This window comes from Haplochromis burtoni, unplaced genomic scaffold (assembly GCF_018398535.1).
Source record: "Haplochromis burtoni strain Fernald_Lab_line unplaced genomic scaffold, NCSU_Asbu1 Contig_39, whole genome shotgun sequence".
Classification (NCBI taxonomy): domain Eukaryota; kingdom Metazoa; phylum Chordata; class Actinopteri; order Cichliformes; family Cichlidae; genus Haplochromis; species Haplochromis burtoni.
This window is the reverse complement of record NW_024582400.1, coordinates 1328424-1349051: the sequence shown is the minus strand read 5'-3', so window position 1 is coordinate 1349051 and position 20628 is coordinate 1328424. Positions and strand designations below refer to the sequence as shown.

The following is a 20628-nucleotide window of genomic DNA, read 5'->3' as shown; positions in this document are numbered from 1 at the left end:
TGGCGCCACCGGGCCCTCTGACCACCACCAGTAGGCAACGGGTGAAGTGTCTTGCCCAAGGACACAACGACCAAGACTGTCCAAGCCGGGGCTCGAACCGGCAACCTTCTAATTACAAGGCGAACTCCCAACTCTTGAGCCACGATCGCCCCCGGTTACTATTATTGTTCTTGTTGGAAATTATTGTTGTAAACAGCTGCAAAAATGTGAGCATAAAGGTTAATAAAATTCATGCCCTTTAGAAATAACTGCAGGTCTAATTCTCCCTGCTGGTTTAACCTTTAAGAAAGCAGTTAAATATAACAAATACCAAAGTCCTTGATTTAATTTGGTGAACCCAGAAAAAGCCTTGTTTTTGTTTACTATAATAATCCATCTGATTTATTTTACAGCTTGTGCAAAACCAAAATACTTAATCCCTTAACCTTATAATTCCAGAACCATGTAACTTCCAGTAATTACAATAACCTAGTTTAACCTCCTAAGACCCGAACTCTTTCATGGCATGCATTTTAAATTTTTCTTTGCTATTTGGGTTGATTGGGACCTGAGGAATGTAAAAACAAAGAATTACCAAATTTTTTCTTTTTCTTTTTACCTAATTTTTGTTTCGGAGTCAAAGGAGATCCACGTATGAGGACATTGGTTTTAAATTTTGATAGAACGGTGGCAGTATAATGTCCTCGTAAGTGGCCTTTGTAGAGAAAAATTAAGTATTTTCGTCTAGACATCCCAAAATGTGATGTCCACATATGTGGACGCCAGGTCCTAGGAGGTTAAACTTCTTTACCTCCTCCGTCTTTCCTAATGCAGATTACAGGCCTGCCATAAGATTAATTAACCTGAATCACCTACAATGTTCAGGTCAGTCTTTTCAAACCAAACTGAGATGTTAATTTATTTTCTCTCTAACACCTGCCTGATGAGTACTTTGGCCTTTCACTGTGACGTCCTCCATCTGCTGACTCAGGCTTCACGCAGGTCTCAGCCTAAATATAGTGCCGGTCAGGCCAGGCTATCCAAACATGTCAGGTGCTGTCTAGAAATGGCATGATGTGTTTGAATGCAAGGCTGGAGCTCCTACAAATGTAGGAGAGGTGTGTTATTTTAAGCCAGAAAGGATTAAAGCAGGAAGGACCTGGTGGTTCATGAGATCATAAGAAAACTGGGAAACCAGTGAGTGCAACAGGCATCTTAAAAGGAATTAGGCAGTCCTGGATTTTTTTGGTTTCTGGAAAGAGATTATAGTCATCCAACTCTCAGATATGTACCACATGCTCAGTGTGCACCAGATGGAGGTGAGGGGTCAGTGTCTTGCTCAAGGACACTGTCAGCTGTTGTTTCAGCACCAGCTGGAGTCATTTACATTTCACTACCTTCTCTATTTTGTCTTTTGGGGGCGTTTTTTGTTTTCTGGACTTAATTCTACTAAATAATGCTGCTTTGTATTTTCATTTTATAGCTAATAAAAATGCCTATAATAAAGAAAAACATCAGTTTTAATGTACTACTTTGACTGATACAGCTATGTCAGTTAATAAAAACAACTAAAATCATAAAAGCAGGAAGGAAGTCATACAGTATTTAAAGAGCCTACCTTGTATGACGTTTACAAACTAAAATATGCACAATACCAATATTACGTTTAAACATTTTGGTAAAATTACATCTGAGGAATTGTACCATTTCATGGTACTGATAACATAAAAATTAGAGGACCACGACTGGATCCTTGAGGAACTCCACTACTGATAGCAAAACAGCAGCAAAGTCTACAAAGCTACAAAATAACTGATGCATCATTCCTTCATCCAATTCCAATGTCGAGCTTGATTTTTCCAGCTTATTAACTAACAACGTGTTTATGAACCAAAAATAGAAAACGTTCTGCTCCACGAGTGACTGAAGCACTGAAACTTTAGGAGATAGTAGCGGGCTGCAGGAAGACCCCGGAGCAGACGGACAGACGGAGCTGACAGCTGACCGAGCGGCTGTCAGATAAATGAGCTCCACTTCCAAAAGCTTTGACAGGAGAGCGGCAGGGAAAGAGGGGGTGAGCACGAGCAGGGCGGATGATAATACTGACAGGTCGCAAAGAGAGCCAGACAGAGAAAATGAATACAAGGCAGGCAGATGAGAACAGAAATACAAACAGAAAAAGCTGAAGGACAACAGTATCTCAGACAGATGAGCAAACAGACAAATGTTGTTTTTTGCCCAATTTTGTCATTTTTATCATAAAATGACATTAAATTTAATAAACATTCAGCCAAAACCATTAAATGTCCTCATATTAAAAGAGCAAAAGCAGCTTTTGCCAACACAAAGATTACTTTATGATCAGTAGTGAGCTTTACCCTGAATAGAAGGTTAGATTTAATTTCTAAATGTGAACTGAGAAATTAGTTTCTGTTTAAAACACAAAAATTAAAACTGAACTGATAAACTTGTTTCATGACATTTCTCAATATTTTATATATTTTAATTTATCACTTTGATCATATAATCCCAGTATGTCAAAGTGGCTGGCCTAACTCTTATCAACATTACAGATGAGGCCCCTTGGGCATCATACTTTAAATCAATGAGTAATTTTTTTATATACAGGGCTGATGTGATTAAGAGGTTTCAAATTAACCCAAATCACAATCTTTTCTTAAAGTTAGGTGAACAGCTCTTGGTGCCAAACCTGAAAGTAAAACAAGAAGCTCCCAACCGAGACATGAACTGAGGTATCCTAACTTACAAAGTTCACTTGGTCTACTACATACAGTACCAACCCTTCAACCTATTAATGTGGGCTCTGTTGCTATTTACAAAAAAAACAAAAAGAAAAAAAGAGACGATTATATCGTAAGATCTAACACTGACAAAGCACACCTTGTGTGAGAGATAAAATGGCAAATCAAAACAAATCAAATACCAGCAATTGCTATCCCCTGGCAACTTGCCAGGGGATGAATGACCAATCTCTGGGATTGTGCCACTGAGTCCTAAAGCTTGGCTACCTCTGCGTAGTTCTCAAGAAACCCTGTGGGTGTTAAGAGGTTGAAGAAGAAGCCTCTAGCTGATTCCCCAACAGGAATTAAAGTTACTTTATTAGACTCATCAAGAACTTGGATCTTTTCTCTTTGCAGGGTCCTTAGCACAAACTGGCCAGGATTTATTTGGAAAAAAACACTCTTTGTTTGTGTGGAGGTGAGGTTCTTAGCTGCAGAGGATCTAATGTTTCTCAAACACATTTCTCTTTTGAGGTCCAACAAACCTGCTGCAGCCTGTTCTGGTTAATCAGTCTGTTCAAATATTCATCGCTTAATTAACATGCTGATTTTTACTGGCAGTCACAGGGGAAGGAAGAGACTGTGCATGTATGAAGAAGCCTAATTTTTCTGAGCTGTGGTGCCATTGCTCGTTAGTTTAATGGCCTTGGTTTCAGTTCGGAGGATTGATTACGTCCCCTTCTGGAGTGATTCTCCCCGCCTCCATGCACGGATCTATTATTAAAAGACGGCCTCCTGGCCTTTGAGCTACTCTGCCCTGCTGACAAGAATAAGGGGCGGCTTTCTCATATCGTCCTTTGCCTTTGCAACTCGATACAGGGCGTTAAAAAGATCTGCCGGGTTGGTGTCAGGTGCTCCCAAGCCCTCCAGCTCCATCCTGATCAATGCCTGTGCTCGCATTTCACATGGGAACACCTGTCGGCCAGTGGAGGAGAGGGCTGCTGTAAATCCTGAACCAAGAGTGCTTATTCTGCAGGAATATTCTCCCTTTTTAGGGAGCTGGGAAATTAGAGCAGAAATCTCTGACTTTCTTAAAGACAAAAAGTTCTAGTGTTTTTTTTTGCCATATTCCCCCCTTTTAGTTTGCAGCTTGTTGCTTCTCTGGTGTAATTTTCTCCCTGTCTTGCATTAAACTGATTACTTGAACACATGCGCGGTCATGCTGGAGACTAAAGACGGCAAGATTAGCGGGACTTTGTTTGTGCAGCTATTGTTCAACGAAAACTGTCTAAGATAATAAAAAGATTTGGATATATTTTAAGCGATTACATAAGCAGATCAGCTTTAAGTATTGCAGAGCAGGAACTCAAGAGAAAGCTGCAGACAGCGGGATATTTGCAGAGCAGTAGCAGGAGGCTCTTACTGCAGTTTGTGCACATCATCAAAAGATTTTTACTGTGATTGTGTCATACAGGAAAAAAAAATCCAGCTGTGCCAGCACGCCTGAAACTGCTTATGTCTTGCCTTGGTGCAAATGTGCCCTTGTGACTGAGAAGTGCATTATGATGCGTTTATTTGGCAACATACCCTGGACACAGCAGTTGGAGAAAACTAGGGGGGGGGGGGAAACTGCCACTTTGGCCATTTTTTTATTCCCCTGAAGAGGAAACCTCGGCTTGAACTTCATCACTGAACCTTCTACGTTCACACAATGCCATAGAGAAATGAAAAGTTGTTCCAGTGCACATGGCTAAAATGATAAACTGCGCAGCGGTCTGAGCAATTTAACGCAAAGGGAGTTTGGGGGATAGTTCATAAACTACTACTTTTTTCTGTTCCTCCTTTTATATTTTGCCCCCTCACTCTTTCTTTCTTGTTTCGACCTCCTGCTGCATCTCAGACCTCCTGTAATGACTGCTGCTGTGGAGAAAAAGCAACAGAAATAAGAGCGAAAAGGGAAAAAAAATCCTGAGAAATCTTTTCAACTCTGCTGCTGTGTGGGCTCACAAAGAAAATAAAGAGAGTGAGGGAGCCAGGAAGAGAAATAAGTAGTAATAGATCCAAAAAAAATGGATTAAAAGAAAATGTTGGTGGAACAATTATGGCACCTTAATTAGGAGTGAGAGGAGAATTATGGGAGCTAAGCACACGCTCTTTCTTTGAACAATCTTGTGACTTAATTTAAAAGATAATTCCAGCCAGTGTGACATTAAACATTGCTTAGCAAAGTCTCATCTTGAATTTGTGCATTTTGATTTTTGAAACCAGGCATGATGAGTCACAAACTGAAGAAAAGCTACATGCCTAATAGTCAGTCACTAGGTATTCACCTTAAAAGGGAATATAATTTACAAAATGAACACTGTGTTTAATGGCATTAATTCAAACTAGCAACAGCCTGGAGTCTGTGATTTGGACTCCATGATTCAGTAGTTTTGTTTGGCACTTTGTTTTCAGACAAATAGATTTTTTAGTTTGTCTTTCACTTCCTGGTTAGGTTTGCATTTAGACTGAAGCCAATACAAGCTGTCACAGGATGAGAGGTGCTGTAAGTGCCGCAACAGCCTTTCAGTCTGGTTGAGGTCTGGACTTTGCCTGGGCCACTGAGGCACCCTGATTATCTTCTTTTTCATTCATTTTGTTGTATATTTGGTGCTGTGCTTTGGATCATTATCCTGTTGCATGACCCAGTTTGGTCTGGGCATTCAGACACATGGCCTCGCATATGATCCTAGAATACTTTGGTATACAGAGGAGTTCATGGTCTGACGCATGACCCCTCCACCACCGTGCTGACAGCTGGTATGAGGTGTTTGTGCTGATAAGCTGAGTTGGGTTTGTGTACTGTATCCAAACATCTCCACTTTGTTTTCTGTCTGTACTTTGCAAACCTAAGCTGTGCTCCCATGTTCTTTTTACCGAGATGAACCTTTCTCCTTCCAAACAAGTCATACTTGTTCAGTCTTTTTCCTAAACAAGCTGTCGTGAACTTTAACATTTAACATGCTAACTGAGGTCTGTAGAGTCTAAGATGTAGCTCTTGTATTTTTGCACTTTCTCTGGGCACTGCACAGTCTGACGGTCTGCTGGGACGTCCATTCCTGGATGCTTCAGACCAGCAAACTGCCAAACCTTCTGCTTTCATAGAGGTGCTCACACTTAATCAAGTGCATTTGATTAGCAGCACCTGGCTGCTGCTTATGTTTAATTTTATAAAAGGACTTGGAATACCTGTGTGCTATAATTTGCCAGGCTGGCTCTTTAAAGGTTAAGCTAAAAGCCTCACCACTTATCTACTGACAGACACAAGAGGCATCAATCAGTGAAGCAGAAAGCAGTCCCACTTGTTTGTGCAAGCTGTTGCAGCCTATAGTTACATTTCAAAGTCAAGCAAGCTTTAGGGTATGTAAAACGTGCACCAGTATTGTCACCTTTACACGAGTTAGAACTTTTAATAAACGTTTGATGTCGAAGAGAATCTTCTTTTTTACGCTGAAATATAACCCTAACCGCAATGCTTTTGATGCCTAACCAACCACAGAGTAAAAAGATGTACTTTTTTCCAAACAGTCAGGCGTTTTTTGAGCCTCCACTACCCCTTGTACCAGCTACGTGGAGTGTTTTTATGTTTCAGTTATAAAGAGGAATCATGTTAATGTGACATTTCAGAAGGGTTATTACAAATGCTATTATCAAAAATCAGATCATTTGGAACTTTAAATTTACTTGTTCCACTTAAGGAACCTGTTCTTACCAACTCATGTCTAAAATTCTTCTTCTTCACTTTATCAGCTCTCACACTGTTCCCTCAAAGGATAATTTCCATCCTCCTCTCTTATAACAGAAACCACAGGGCAGCACAATGAACCAATGACATCCCATCAAGATGTAGATACTTACTTCCAGAGTTTGTACCCATCATCGATCATCAATCTTTAACCCGTCTTTGTTCATCCTGCTTTCCTCACACATCTGTCCAAGGAAGTCATTAACATACACAAGTGACCTTTAGTATGACCTAAATTTGATTATAGGAAACCCACAACATATTTAGTCATATAATCCCTGTGTTGCTGGTTGTATCCTGATTCGGACACACCGATTACTGTGGATCTGGCATTCTTTCCTGCAGATCTCGTCCAGCTAAAGTAAAAGCCAGAGAAAACAATGAATGCCTTGTTTGTTAATCGAGGATTTTGAAGCCGCTGGTTCTCATTCAGTGTTTTGTTGAGTAACAATTACATAAGAAGAGCAATTTTTTCCTTTGAGGAGAAGATCTGGTAATTCAAGCCTCAGGTCTTTTGTTCCTGCAGCTTGATTAACACAATTCACCGCTTTCTGGGGAAAACCTTGCAGCAGGAATTTTTCACAACAGGAGGCAATAAGGTCCAGATGAGTCTGGACATAAAGCCCAGGGATAGTTTTAAGGAGTCCATGAGCTGTGTTCAGGGTATGATGACAAATACACCATAAAACCTCATCAACTGAACAGACAAATTAGGCAAACAAATGGTGACAGAATCATAATACTCAGTCTCATTTGTCCAATAAAAAAACCAATGCTATGAGGCAAAACCATAAAAGATGTAAATTTAGTACCAAAGTCAAACGCCTTTGTTCTGGAAGATAAAAGATAATGACTAGCGGTATAATGCATATAAAAAATTAAGCACCACTTCAGGCAGCTGGTTAAATACTGAAATATCTACTCATTGAGCCATCTTGTTGTGCAGCCAAACCTTATCCAAACCCACAGAAGCTATGATTACCTGAATTTTAGTTTATAACCTTAAGTCCAAAACAAGAAAAGACATTTTGGATATTGGAAATCTGTCCATTCATTGCCTGCCAAGAAAGATTCAAACTTCCAGGTTATCTTCCATATTGTGTAGCCCACCTAATGTTTTCCTCACTGGAATCACTGATGGCAATAGAAGCAGAAATCACCAGGCACACCACAATACAATACTATCGCAATATTTCACCCACGATACGATATTACTGTAGTTTTTAGCATTTTGTGATATGATGAGTACTGCAATAACATATATTTTGACTTCATCACCTTTTATCATCTGTAAAGTTTTAAACTTTCAAAGTTGTATTCACTCAGATAAAGTATCTCTTTGGTTATTTATTTGATGAAAGATGAGGTTGTCAAGCATACCAACACTGGCACTAAGACGATCTGCAGTTTCTATGCTTGGACTGAGATCAGACTCGTGTTTTTCAACGCTACCATCATCCAAATGCAGAGTTAGTCAACAACATGTTTTGGTTTAAGTGAGAGGAGAAGAAAAAAACTCTTTGATACATAAACACAAATTATTTGAAGCATGTAAACGAGGAATATTTACTATCATTTTGGATCTGTGAGATGGGTTTTCTGTTTCTCTGCCACATAAACCTAATTTATCCTGGTTTTCACAGTTCATCACCAGCTGCTGCAACTGCCGCCAGCTGTTTTCAGCAATACTTAACCTCATATTAACATCAACCAGCTCCCTGTGAATTATCAAACTATAAAGAAGCCCATGCCTTAAATCCACTGTGGAGGGCAAAAAGAGGCAGTAAAATTTACAGAGAGGAAAATTGAAACTTAAAGACTTTAACCTCTTCTAGTGAGGAACACAAAAAGTTAGTCAAAATTTAAATATCAGACTGACCTAGAGTATGAATGAGTACTTAAAAGGTATAAATGTTCTTTAAATTTCTTTGCACCATCATAAACTCTCTTAGGCAGCTTTCTTGTCATGTCTTTAAGTCGTCTTCAGGAATAGTTCTGCAGGCTTCTTGACGGACATTCAAAGCTCTTCTTTGGATGTTTCTGCCTTTTGTTCTGTTCAAGATGACCCAACACTGCTTCAATAATGTTGAGGTCCGGGCTCAGGGAGGCCGATCCATGACTGATAGTGCTCCACTGTGTGTTTTTCTATCCAGGTATGATTTTACTGCATTGGCAGTGTGTTTGGGATCACTGTTTTTAGATCCTCACCTCCTCTGTACATATTGAAGATGATCTGTACCAAAAACATCAAATGTTTATTCATCACTCCATCAGACCTGTTGCCACAGATTTTCACTCCAGTTCTTGTGTAATTTGGGATACCTCAGCTCCCCCCTGTTTGCCTTGTTTAGTAACAGCTACTTGGGAAACGTGAAAATTATGTGCTTTTGTGACAGGCTGCTATTGACAAAGTGCCTAAAGATATAATTTTAAAAAAGGTTCTTTGCCAAGTTGTCTTTTATGTGTAAACACAACACTATGTCACCCCTGTCATATTTTTTTTAATTGTTAAGTGGCTTAAACAAACAATGTGCAAGTACAACGACTGGACTGGAAATTAGTGAAAAAGTAACCAATGTCCCCAAAAAACCTTGAAACACCTTCAGAAAGCCAGAAACTATTGCTCAAGACAATAGCTCAAGGCTGGCTCAATACTTTTGCATGGTAGTGTATTATTTAAATCTTTAAATATGTTTTTAAAGTGAGCTTTTAGGCCTGAGACACAGGCTAGTTTTATGAGATTTCAGTTTTCAAAGAGACTTTAAGTGTAATTCAGTTCAAAGAGCTTAGCAATCAGACATTTTTAGGTTGTTGTTGGTCAAAACACGTCAAACGCTGTTTTTCTGCAGCAGCATTCAGCTAGATCACACAGAAAAAACAAAACAACCCTTATAATACATCAGTCTAACTCTGTAAACAATGTGGACAAATCTTTCTATTGAGGTCAGCGGGACACATTTCTAACTGTCCTTGGTGATGAAAGGAAATTGCTGGACTTCAGTGACAGACGTGCGTGTATTTGTTTCATTTTTCTGCGAAGATTAAAAAAAAAAAAAAAGTTTAGTGGAGTCAAGGATGAAGTCTGGCTCAGAGATAAGAAAGCCAAGACACACTTTGTCCACACAGCAAACTGGAAAGCTTCAACAGGGGCTGAAGGTATTCACCAGAATAAAAGCCTTTTATGAAACATAAAAGAGCGCTCCTCCTCTGCAGGATGGCTGATTATGGGGCTGATGATATGACTTACAGCCATACAGCTACAATCAAGTTACCCTGGAAAAAACCCAAAACAAAACAGTGAGGGAGAATGCATCAGGAGAAAATGAGCAACAGCTACACTTCTAAATCCCATTTAGGAAGGCGTTTCACCTCAACCTGCTCCGGCGGCCGTGACCTGCAGTCGCACCGAGCTGTAGCAACAGCGCGTGCACGCTTCATCAACTCTGCTCAGATAAGCAGCAGTCGCAGAAGTACTTTCAGAATAATGCCGTTTGGTGATGGAAATGTCTCAGGACTATTTTTGCTTCCCCCAGGGTGCCAGCAATGTTGGAGAAGAAAAACACATCAAGGCCGCCCTGCATGTGCCTCACAGAGCCGTTCCTACCCCAAACTGCAGATGTTAAGGTTCATTTCAGTGCTTTCCCTTTACAGGATTTTCTTCCTTATTTTCGCCTTCATTTTTCATGTGATGGCCGTTTCCACTGTGAGCCCACCTCAGGCTCTAAGATGAGTTGTTTACCATTCATGTGCGTGAGCACGCACTCTCAAATCCTTCCAGTTCACACCAAGACTGTGTCACACTGTGGGCTACTACAGTAGTGCATAGACATAATGTTGATGGCTGTTCCAGCAAAGAAGCAATAAATCAAATGGCGACTTTTTCTGATTGGCTGAGAGAAATGATTCTTTTTGCCACCACAGAGCAAACCTTTTTTTTTTTTTTTGCCTGTCCCGTTTGGCTTACGGATTTACTTTACCAAATGGACCACCCCAGCCTTGCCGTAATGGTCTATTTGATTCACCTTTTATTGTTTATTTTATTTTCACTTGTTAAATACGGGACAGACTTGACTGGGGAAAGAAAGGGGAGAAAGAAAGGGAAAGAAAAACAGCGGGAAAGAGGGACGGGGAGCAAACCTAATGATGCAGCAATCAACTGACAGCCCTCTCACACTTTGTAATATGCCACATTTCAGAATAAAAGCCCATACTTATTGATATGTTAATGAAATGCATGAATTGCTGAGCTTGAATATATTCTTCAATAGTCTATAACTGTTGGAGGATTAGAGGAATGGCACTCATTTCACGCCTTTATGTTATAGCTCTGATAACGGAAAATGTATCGATTGTGAACTTGCATTATTCCAAAGGGATTATGCAGCGACGTGTCCATTTTTCCTCCAACTTAAATGTGAGAATTTGCTGCTTTTTTTTCAAGATGTCACCTTGAGCTCCAAAACTTGTCATCAGCATTATTACTATTTCTGAATACGTTTGTAGCTAAATGACTTTCCCATTGTGGACAAGACCTCATTCTCTAATAGACAGTGTAAGATTTTTGTTTTTTAAGCTCACCTTTTGTAGACAAAAAGGATGGAGTTTCACAACTGTTGAGTGCACAGTCCTGGAGAATGAGTCCATGGTACGTTGGTGAAAATGGGAGGCACTCAAGTTTAAATGTCTTGCACTCAAAGGCAGTGCCTGAGAAAAGAGCATTTTCAAACATTCCCTGCAAGTCTTTTTTTTTATTTTTTTGGCCAAACAGAATACCTAGGCAGGTATTCAAGTGTCCAAAACTCCAAATCCATTAGCACTGTTGTTGCAGTTGGACATCCTGTTTTTGCTCTGCAGCCTCAGTAAACTTGAAGTAGCTGACTATGAACCAGTCCTCCATCTGCTGGAGGTTCCTCAAGATCTCCAGACCAACAAGGACCAACACTAGCAAGATAGTGAAACTGGATGACAGACTCACTGGAGAAGCAGCAGGATGAGGACTAGGGCTGCTCAATTAATCGAATTTTAATCACGATTATGATCTGGGCTTTCAACGATCATTAAAAATGACTGAGCCGATTATTAGCCCCTCCCTCGTGCTTTACTCTCGCGCTGCTCCGTGTGGCAAATCGAGCGCACCTCTCTGCATTTCGAACACGTGTCACAACAATTAAGAGCAGCGGTCCCCAACCTTTTTTGCGCCACGGACCGGTTTATGCCCGACAATATTTTCATGGACCGGCCTTTAAGGTGTCACAGATAAATACAACAAAAAAACTAGTACCGGTACCGAAAAAAATGAAATTTATTCATAACACACGTGAAAAGACCAAGGAAAACCGAGTTAACGATCAAAACGATAACAAAATAACGCTGAAAACCGATACAAACCCTGAAAACTATACATTTCACACCTGAGCCTCAACTCTCGCGGCCCGGTACCAAACGACTCACGGACCGGTACTGGTCCGATGCCCGGGGGTTGGGAACCGTTGATTAAGAGGACCCGAGGGAAACTCGGAAAGCTAAGCAGAAGTTATTTGGAGAGGAGAGTGACTGCCGTTGGTTGAAAAGAGAGGTAAAAAAACCTTCAGTGGTGTGGAAACATTATGGGTTGGCGGAGTCAGACGTGGATCAATTAGACATAGTGTGTAAGCTACAGTGTCGTAGCTGCACCACAGAGCAACACTGCAAAGTTCACTAAACATAGATGTTTACATTTATTTTTTATATTGCAAACATTTGCACTGTTATCAGTATTTGCACACTATTTTATATTATTTTTTGACAATCTTTAAAGTCATTATTCAATACATTGTTGTTGTTAAATAAATATCGTCAAATAATCGAGATCTCAATTTCAGTGAAAATAATCGTGATTAGCATTTTTGCCATAATTCAGCAGCCCTAATGAGGACTGCCACAAAAGTAGTAATTCATGAGACAGGAAGGGCTTTCGTTAGCTGGTTATCAGGTTAGCAGATTTTTAAAAAACTGGATACCCTTAATAGCACCCTGATAGCCACAATCTTTGTCTTCTCCTGACATTAAATCAGGGATCTTTTGCTTATTATGCAAATGTCTATATTATGAAGCCAATAAAAATCAGATATACTTATGTGAGGCAGATCAATCAAGCTAGGTTTATGAGTGGGAAATGACCGGTCTGTGTTCTTGAAAAATGCAACACATAAAGGACTACAAAAACAACGTAAGTTATGGAAATTTCAGGTTTCAATCAGTTTACAGAAAACAAAGAAATAAAGTTATATTCCACCAACTGTCAAAAAATCCTTTAAGCTATTTAGCTTCACCAAGATTGGTCTAAGCCATCTATCAATAGACAAACAAGAATATCATCCATTATATCGTTATACTGTAACATTAATACCAAAACTTCCATGACTCTGTCTTACCATCATGAGTTCCCTTTGGAAGGACTTCCTCTCCTTATTCTCCATATTGGTGCATTCCTCTTTGAGTTTCTCCAGAACTGATGCCACCTTCTCTGGTTCATTGTCCAACTCAGTCCGACAAAAATAATTCAATGGCAAATTCCCATATCCAAGTGCGTCCACAAATGCCCTCCAGCTACCAACGTTCTCCATTAAAACCGTCCTCACAGTCGCATAAATATAAGTAAGAAATTTGCAAGGCTTCAGGATCTGCTCCAGCAGCATTGTGGTCGTTAAGTCCGGTCCACACCAATAAATGGGCTTGACCTTACCCAGAACCAAAACGTTTTTGGCGTGGACAAGCCCCACCTTCCCCTGATAGTATCCAATGTACCATTCTTTGGTCCGCAGCTGCCCTCGTAGTTTGATTTTCTCCTCACTGAGCAAGGCAATAACATCCCCCTTCTTGTACTCCAACAAATAGGTACTTTTGTGCTGTCTGATAACTGTTTTTATCAGTTTCCCAAATTTCAGGTTTGTAATGCACCGCTCCTGAAATTTGGGGTATTTTGAGGTGACAGCTAAAGGTGAGAGGACAATCTTATCCACCTCTTTTTTTTTCAAGAACCTCCTCTGGCCTGTAATCCTTGCGCCTGTCTTTGGCGGTGGCTGTGGGGTTTGGACGCAGAACTGAGTCAGGATACAATCGAGGGCATCTTTGACTTGGACCCTGAGAGTAAAGTCTGAGATACTGCTGGGGTTGTGCGATGTGATCATATACAGGAGTCTGCTCACTTTCCCCAGTTTTACCTGAAATCCACGAATCATGCCAGCGCCCTCGCTTGCCTTTACCTGGTAGTTGGACATGTTGGAGTACAAACCAACCTTGAGGTCCTGAGGGTATCCCAAAACAAACTGGTGCTTCCCCCACAGCTGGAGGGCCACTGGCGGAGTTGAGCTAGACTGCCGGCCGACTTCATTTACCAGCAAGGTTTTAGGAGCACAGTCATGCCCAAACATGGCCACAACTGTCTTGAAGGATGGGTGAATGTGCTTGGGTCCATATACACCCAAAGTTACCTTCTTCTGCACGTGGTCCCAGACAGTTGTATTGTGGCTGAGGTACTGTGACTGAACCACAACAGCCACGTATATGCAGGGCTCGAGACTATCCAGCTGTACCTGCACTGTATCCTTGTATATGTAAGCATTAGGGATTGGTGTATAAGGCCCTTCTTTAAAATCACTACGAACACAAACCACTTCAGCAGTGTGACAGCTCTCTCTCTTCACAGTTACTGATACCTTCATCTCCAGCGTGATGAAAGACTTGGTCTCCATGTTGCTGAGCTTGAGTTCCACCACAGGGCTTATGGTAGAGCAGTGATCATTATTTAGTTCCAGAGGAGGGTCTAGTAAGGCTTTCAAGGAGATCTGCTGGTGGTCTCCATGGCTAACGTGTCCCTCTGGAATGTGCACGCTTATGTGGGTGTCTGGAAGCTGAACAACCCCTCCATTACAGTCCAACCTGCACACTATGTTGGTCTCCACCGGCTGTGTCTGCCCCCATCCTGGACTCTGACCAAGAGAGTCAAGGTCATGGCAAGACCTGGCTAGTTTTCTGTGGTTTAGCCATGCAGTCCTGAAGTCCTCCCTGCTCTGAAACTGCTCCGGTGACGGAGCCTTAAGGCCCGTGAAGAATCCAGAAGAAGGTAAGGTTGCATTTGATTGTGCTTGTAGCACGGACAGTTCAGACAGACTGTGGGAACGCTTACTCCTGAAAAATGGATTATCCCTGTGGAGGTTAGGTGTAATCTCTTGGATGGGGCTGATAGGGTTAGTACCGTTAAAATTATAGCTGTGAAACCCATTGTTCACGATTGTACTAGTACTAAAGGTGGAGCATGTCGATGGTGATGCCAGAGCATCAAAGAAATTGAGATCTGCGGAGTGTCTCACATCTGCCTCTTTGCAGTTTTGATCTAAGGGACAGATAAAGGGGTTTGCAGAAAAGTGGCTGTTGTTGTAAATTGGAGAGGGCCTTAGGCTCACTGCTGTCCACTCTCCGAGACCTCCAGATTCCTTTAGTCCATCCTCATACCCCTCCCCAGCACTGTCAATCATCCCACTGTCGCTCAGCGAAGAGTTCCTGAAGCTGACCGGCTGGACATATGCGGCTGGGATGTATCCCATTTCTGTGTTGTTGTGGGCATACCACCATTCTCCCCCTGATGTGTCCAGCACATACAGACGATCACCTTTGGAGAATTTGAGAGTGGTAAAGCTGCTCGGGCAATAATCCTTTATGGCAACAACTTCCTGTGCAGCTCCATAGGAGGCTGAAGTGTCCAGCCTTAAGGCACTCGGAGAAGGCACTGAAAAGGAAAAGAGATTACACTGTAGTTGTCCTGATTGCAAAGAGTTTTGTAACTGGTTTGGCCCTACTTTAGGTAAGTGCACTTAATCACTGTGCTGTAGTTAACAGTGCTTGTCTCATAATCAGAGACAGATATAATGAACCAGTTGAGCTAATTAGGTAGTCGTACTTTGGATCTCCCTGAGAGACTTGTATCCAAATGGGTCAGTGGTTCAGTAAAAACAGATCATAAGATAGCCACAGTACCCACAGAACAACCAAAAGCTTGTCTCTAATAATCTGAATCCAACTATATTTTCTCAGGTGTGTATGATCAGATGAAGCGCATAATTTACTGCATAATTTACTATATTTAGATCACCTCATTAGTGTATATGGAGCATGTAAACAAAGCTGTAATGAGATGAAACCAGTGAAGTGAAAGAACTCGGAAATGAATAAGCCTATTTTTAGCTGAATAATTTAACTGCAAAAAGATGAAAAGCATAAAAATTAAAACAAATTATTTAAATTCCAGATTTCAAGTGAAATTTAATGAAACGTTTTTTAAAACGAAGCATGGGTTTGGACCTCAAAGGGCAACAAACGCGTTGCAACTGCACAAAAGTGGCGTGGCTGCAGTTGGACACTGACCTTTGACATCGCTGAGACTGGCCCCGGACACCCCTTCACTGAGGTCGATGAGCGTCCCCTCAGACTTACATCGAGGCAGGATGTGGTTGTTGTTAGTCACTCTGATGATTCGATGGGCAGCCATGGCCGGTACTTAAAAAAAATGTTGGCTCATCGGCAGCTTTTCAACTGAATGGGAAACAAACATAAAGGATTTAGGGACTGGATGGGAGCACCCAGCCAATTATAAACATTCAAGAACACTCACTTAGGCATTCAAGCAAATCTGGTGCAACTTCCAGAAGCAATGCTAATTTTCTACATCAGTAGCATAGTCAAAGGTCAAAGCTGCAGGAGCAGAAAATAAGGCTGGCAAAGAAATGAGCCCCAGCATGAACAGGGAGTGTTTTTCTGAATCAATGCAAAGAGCAAGTGTGTTGAAGTCGGGGAGAAAAAGAGATGTGATTCATGAGAACAATTGAAAAGCAATAAAGAAATAAATCCAAAACAGATTTAAGTTCTGAGTCACAGTGGCAGTGAGGAAGGTCAGGAACATATTGTAAAGAACAAGGGAACCTCACTTTTATTTCTTCGCAGGAATAACAGAGTGTAGAAAACTCTTTGCATGCTATACCACCTCTATCGCTTCCAAATCCGCAAAACTTTGCAGCATGAAACAGTAGATATTTCTAAAAAGCGAGTCAAACTACAAAAAGAACACACAAATCCAAAGACAAAGAGTATTTAGATATCCTTTATGTGATAGCTGATTGCTCAAAACCATGGATGTAAAAACCTTTTCCAACCCAGATTTAAATCTAGATCCTTTACAAGACACAAACAGATGGCGCAACATTTTGAATAAACACTGCAAACTTATTGTCCCCTTAGCAACTAACTCAACAGGCTCACTGACTAGCTTGGAGATATGTTTCCCCTGCCCATCTTTATTAAATGAAATGAGACACAATCCTCAAAAGCTAAGAAGGAAACAACAAGGTTTCAGAGTTGGAGCTGTTCCAGCAATCATCATGCGGAATGGGAGGTGTTTGGACAATAACATGGATGAGCTCAGTGAGCTGGTAAAAGAGGAAACTTAGTGTGGACTGACTGAAGTGCTTCATGAAGCGTTGTAGTGTTGTAACATATTCATTTAACAGAGTTAAATACATTTAAAGAAATAAGGAGTCTCTTAAAAATAATACACGCACAAAAAGAACAAGTAATCTAAAAAACTGAAATGGTGTAATGCACATTTATACAACTGAAATGACTATAGAGAATACTAATACCAAGTGTGCATGTGTGTAATTTCATCTGGAGTCCTTTAGACGTAGGATTTACGGAAAAAATTAAATCGATCTGTTACTGTATATCAGGAGTCTTGCTGACCGGTCATACAGCCACAATCAAAAGAATGAGCTCAATGATACTTCACAGATATAAGAGGCAATATTAGCTTCCTTCAAGCTTTCCCTCAGAGATACGGTGAGGAGCTCAACCGTTTGAGAGGGCTCAGAGTAGAGTCCTTACTCCAATACACTAAAAAGTGTATTGGAGTCGGTTTAAGCATTTGACTAAATGAATCCTGAGTGCTTCCTGAGTTGAGGTGAGCCCTTGGCCAGCTTGGGATTGCCTCAATTCCCCTTCAGAAGAACTAAAGGAGGCCAGGGAGAGGAAAGGCTGGGCCTCTTTGCTTAGACAGCTACCCACGTGACCTGGACATCAATAAGTGGTAGAATATGGATGGAAGAGTTTCACAACTAGCTAGTACTCAGCTTCCAAGAAACTGTAGTCATCACACTAGCCAGAAACTACAGCTTATGTTGTGTGAGTGGGCTAAAGGTAGTGGTTGAGTTTTTCTACACCAAACTAATGCAGCTTCAGGTCCATATTCACATTGCAATCCAACATTACAAAACCTCTGATTAAATCAATGCGACCCCCCGCGACCTTTAAATGCATAAGCGGTACAGAATGGATGGATGGATGATAACAAAACAAAATTGTAAACTGAAGGGTCTGTTATGTACTGGTGGCATCATTTAGTATTGAGAATGTCTAAAATATACCTGCATTCAATCCTGTTCTGAGACAAAACCACAAAAATGCAGAAAAACTACAAAGACTGATTTAATTATCAAATATTTGGACAGTTCTGTTCACATACTTCAGGACATGTAGCATTTTTGAACATACACATACAGAAATGTAAAAAATTGCGGGCCAATCTCAGAGGCTGTTTGCACACAGTGCTTATTTTATATCTCAGACCACATCAAGCAAGTTACCAACTTCCTTGTCAGAAATGAGCTGTGATTAAATTTGAAAAACACACACAGGCAACAGAGGACTATAATCTGATTAGAGGGGCGGCAAGAAATTGTTTTGCAGCAAAAACGTCCCACGAGACTTTATTATTCCGGCAGGACGTGGCGAGCGGCGACAGTGGGGACATTTGCATTTGCACACTAATGATGCCATTTTAATCTGATTAAAGCAACACAGACTGCAGGAGGCGCCATGAAAATGCCTTTCACTGATTGTCATTATTAGAGCTGTAATGTGTGCAGGTGGATTTCCATGCAGCTCATTTTCATAAAGTAATGCTTTGCAGCTTTCACGCACAACTAAAGACAACACAGCAAATTAGCTGCAGTATTATTAGTAGCTACTGACATGCATTATTGAGAGTACACCAGCTTTTTGCTTCCTCTGAGCAGCTGCTCAACCAAAAAGACTATTGGAAGAGGTTCCTGAGAGGGCTCAATACTAGTTTTGGAGGACAAAATTGTTGGTTTAAAACATAAAACTTCTTCTAAAAACTGTCTTCCCTCTCATCACGCAGCATCAAAGCTTGCAAACTGAAAGAAAACCAAAAGCAAAGCATCAAAAACTGAGCTTCATCTGGGTTGGAGGTTAATCCTCAGTGTAAAATTGTGATATTCACAACTTCAGTGTATCTGTGCACACTGAGTACTTTGTCTAAGGTCCCTACTACTTTTGAAATTATTGTATTTTCAACTATGTGAAAATCTCAGCTCTCTTTGAACAATGTCTGGCATTGACGATTACATGCCGTTATTGTATAACCTTCCACTGAGGAAGTATTCAGATGAAGCTGAGGTAGATTTGATGGACTCATCAGGAGCTTGTTCGACTAAATCAACCTACAGCCATTGTTCACCTGTCAGAAACATGGCTGTGTGTCAGTTTTTCGCTGAACACTGCTGACTAAGCAGTAATTTGATAGCAGGAAGCATCAGAATTAAGAGAATGAGTCAGAATTCAGAATATTATTCTAAGCAAAGAGGGGTGTTTTCAGCCTCAGATTATGACTAGTTTCTAAATCAGGGACTGTGAGGCGCTCTAAAGCACAAGGGGGGAACCAGCCATTACCAACTACACTCTATGATAAGGATCTCCCAAATGGTGTGCTTTGAGCCAAATACAGCTGTGTCCGAGTGTCCTGCCTCAACCAATTTTGATATAACACTGCAAAAAAAGGCAAGGAATCAACCAGTTTCTAGTATTTTAAAAATCCTTTCTAGGGGAAGTCCAGCTAAACCCAGACTGTTTGCAGTTACAGCATGGTAGGACTTATTAAAGTGTGACACATCAATGCCGCTGATTGACAGTGAGGAGTAATGAACACTTCTGTGGAGTAAACCACGACTAACCACCAGTGCACAAGTCCCACCACCTAAAGCAAGGAGAAAAACTGGTAGCAGATGGCGATGCAACTTCTGTCTCGTGACATCAGCAGCTCTCAGACCATGGAGGAAGTCGCCAAACAAGCTGAAAAGGCACTTGCAAAGTAAAAATTCCCGTGTGGAAAAATGTATTTTAAAGAGCGCTAGATCCCACTCCAGAGGCAGATATGCCATTTGTGAACAGTGTGAAAGTGTTGGATAAGGTGATGGAGGCAAGGTAAATGCTAGTAGACTGGCGACAAGGCATCTTGCTGGATCCAGATCTGGCAAAAGGGCAGTCAAAGATGCCTTCATAAGACAACAGAAGATCCAGGCTCAAAAGCAGAGATGACAGAGGTTTTACAGGTGCGGCTCCTAATGTTTTGAATAACCTACCTTTTTCACATAGGATCTGCCCAGACTCTCAATCATCAAACATCACACACAATTGTAATGGAAAATGACTGAAACCAAGTCGAGTTGAGCCGAACTGAATAGGTTCCAGTGAAAAAGAGGCTCCAGTAGTCTCCCTGAAACCTGATGTGATCTGAGGATATTTTGTGCAGATATGAATACAAGCAAGTCTTGAAATTGTGAAAATGGGCCTTAGGCACAAAAAAGTTTTAAAAACTCTGCACTAAGACAGAAAAGCAAAACTATAACAAGAAGAAGACTGCCTAGTAATCTCAGAGGATAAAAAAGCATCTCTAGCCTGATTCTCAGGAGAGAAAACAAAGCTAAACTCTTGGGGTGGACTAAGACACGCCAGCATTTCACTGGGAATAAGGGACAAAAACCCAATTGAATACTAGAGTACAGTATAAACTGATGAAACCAAGTCAGTGATTAGTGCCAGTAAGAAGGATGAATGTAAGGAGAGGAACGAGCGAACAAAAGATATTGCAGTGTAGGGTTGGGTGATTTCAATAGTCTGATCGTCCTATTGTATTCTTTGAGGCTGCCAATACCCACCATGGTTTCTGAAGGTGGTGATGGAGGGAGGGAGGGAGGGGGGTGCATATTGTCTCCTATCTATCTGGGCAGTAGC

The 20628-nt window shown here is 41.0% G+C and overlaps 1 protein-coding gene across 2 annotated transcripts in view; it reads right to left on the bottom strand.

Annotated features, from left to right (window-relative positions):
• sh3bp4a (SH3-domain binding protein 4a) overlaps nt 1–20628 on the bottom strand; it is a 43920-nt gene that overhangs the window by 18242 nt on the left and 5050 nt on the right. For both annotated transcript variants that reach the window (XM_005919928.1, XM_005919929.1), the window contains exons 3-4: nt 15910–16077; nt 12921–15274 (exon numbers count right to left, since the gene is read on the bottom strand). In XM_005919928.1, coding sequence (XP_005919990.1) covers nt 12921–15274; nt 15910–16033 — 2478 coding nt within the window. In that variant the 5' untranslated portion in view covers nt 16034–16077. The remainder of the gene's footprint in view (nt 1–12920; nt 15275–15909; nt 16078–20628) is intronic.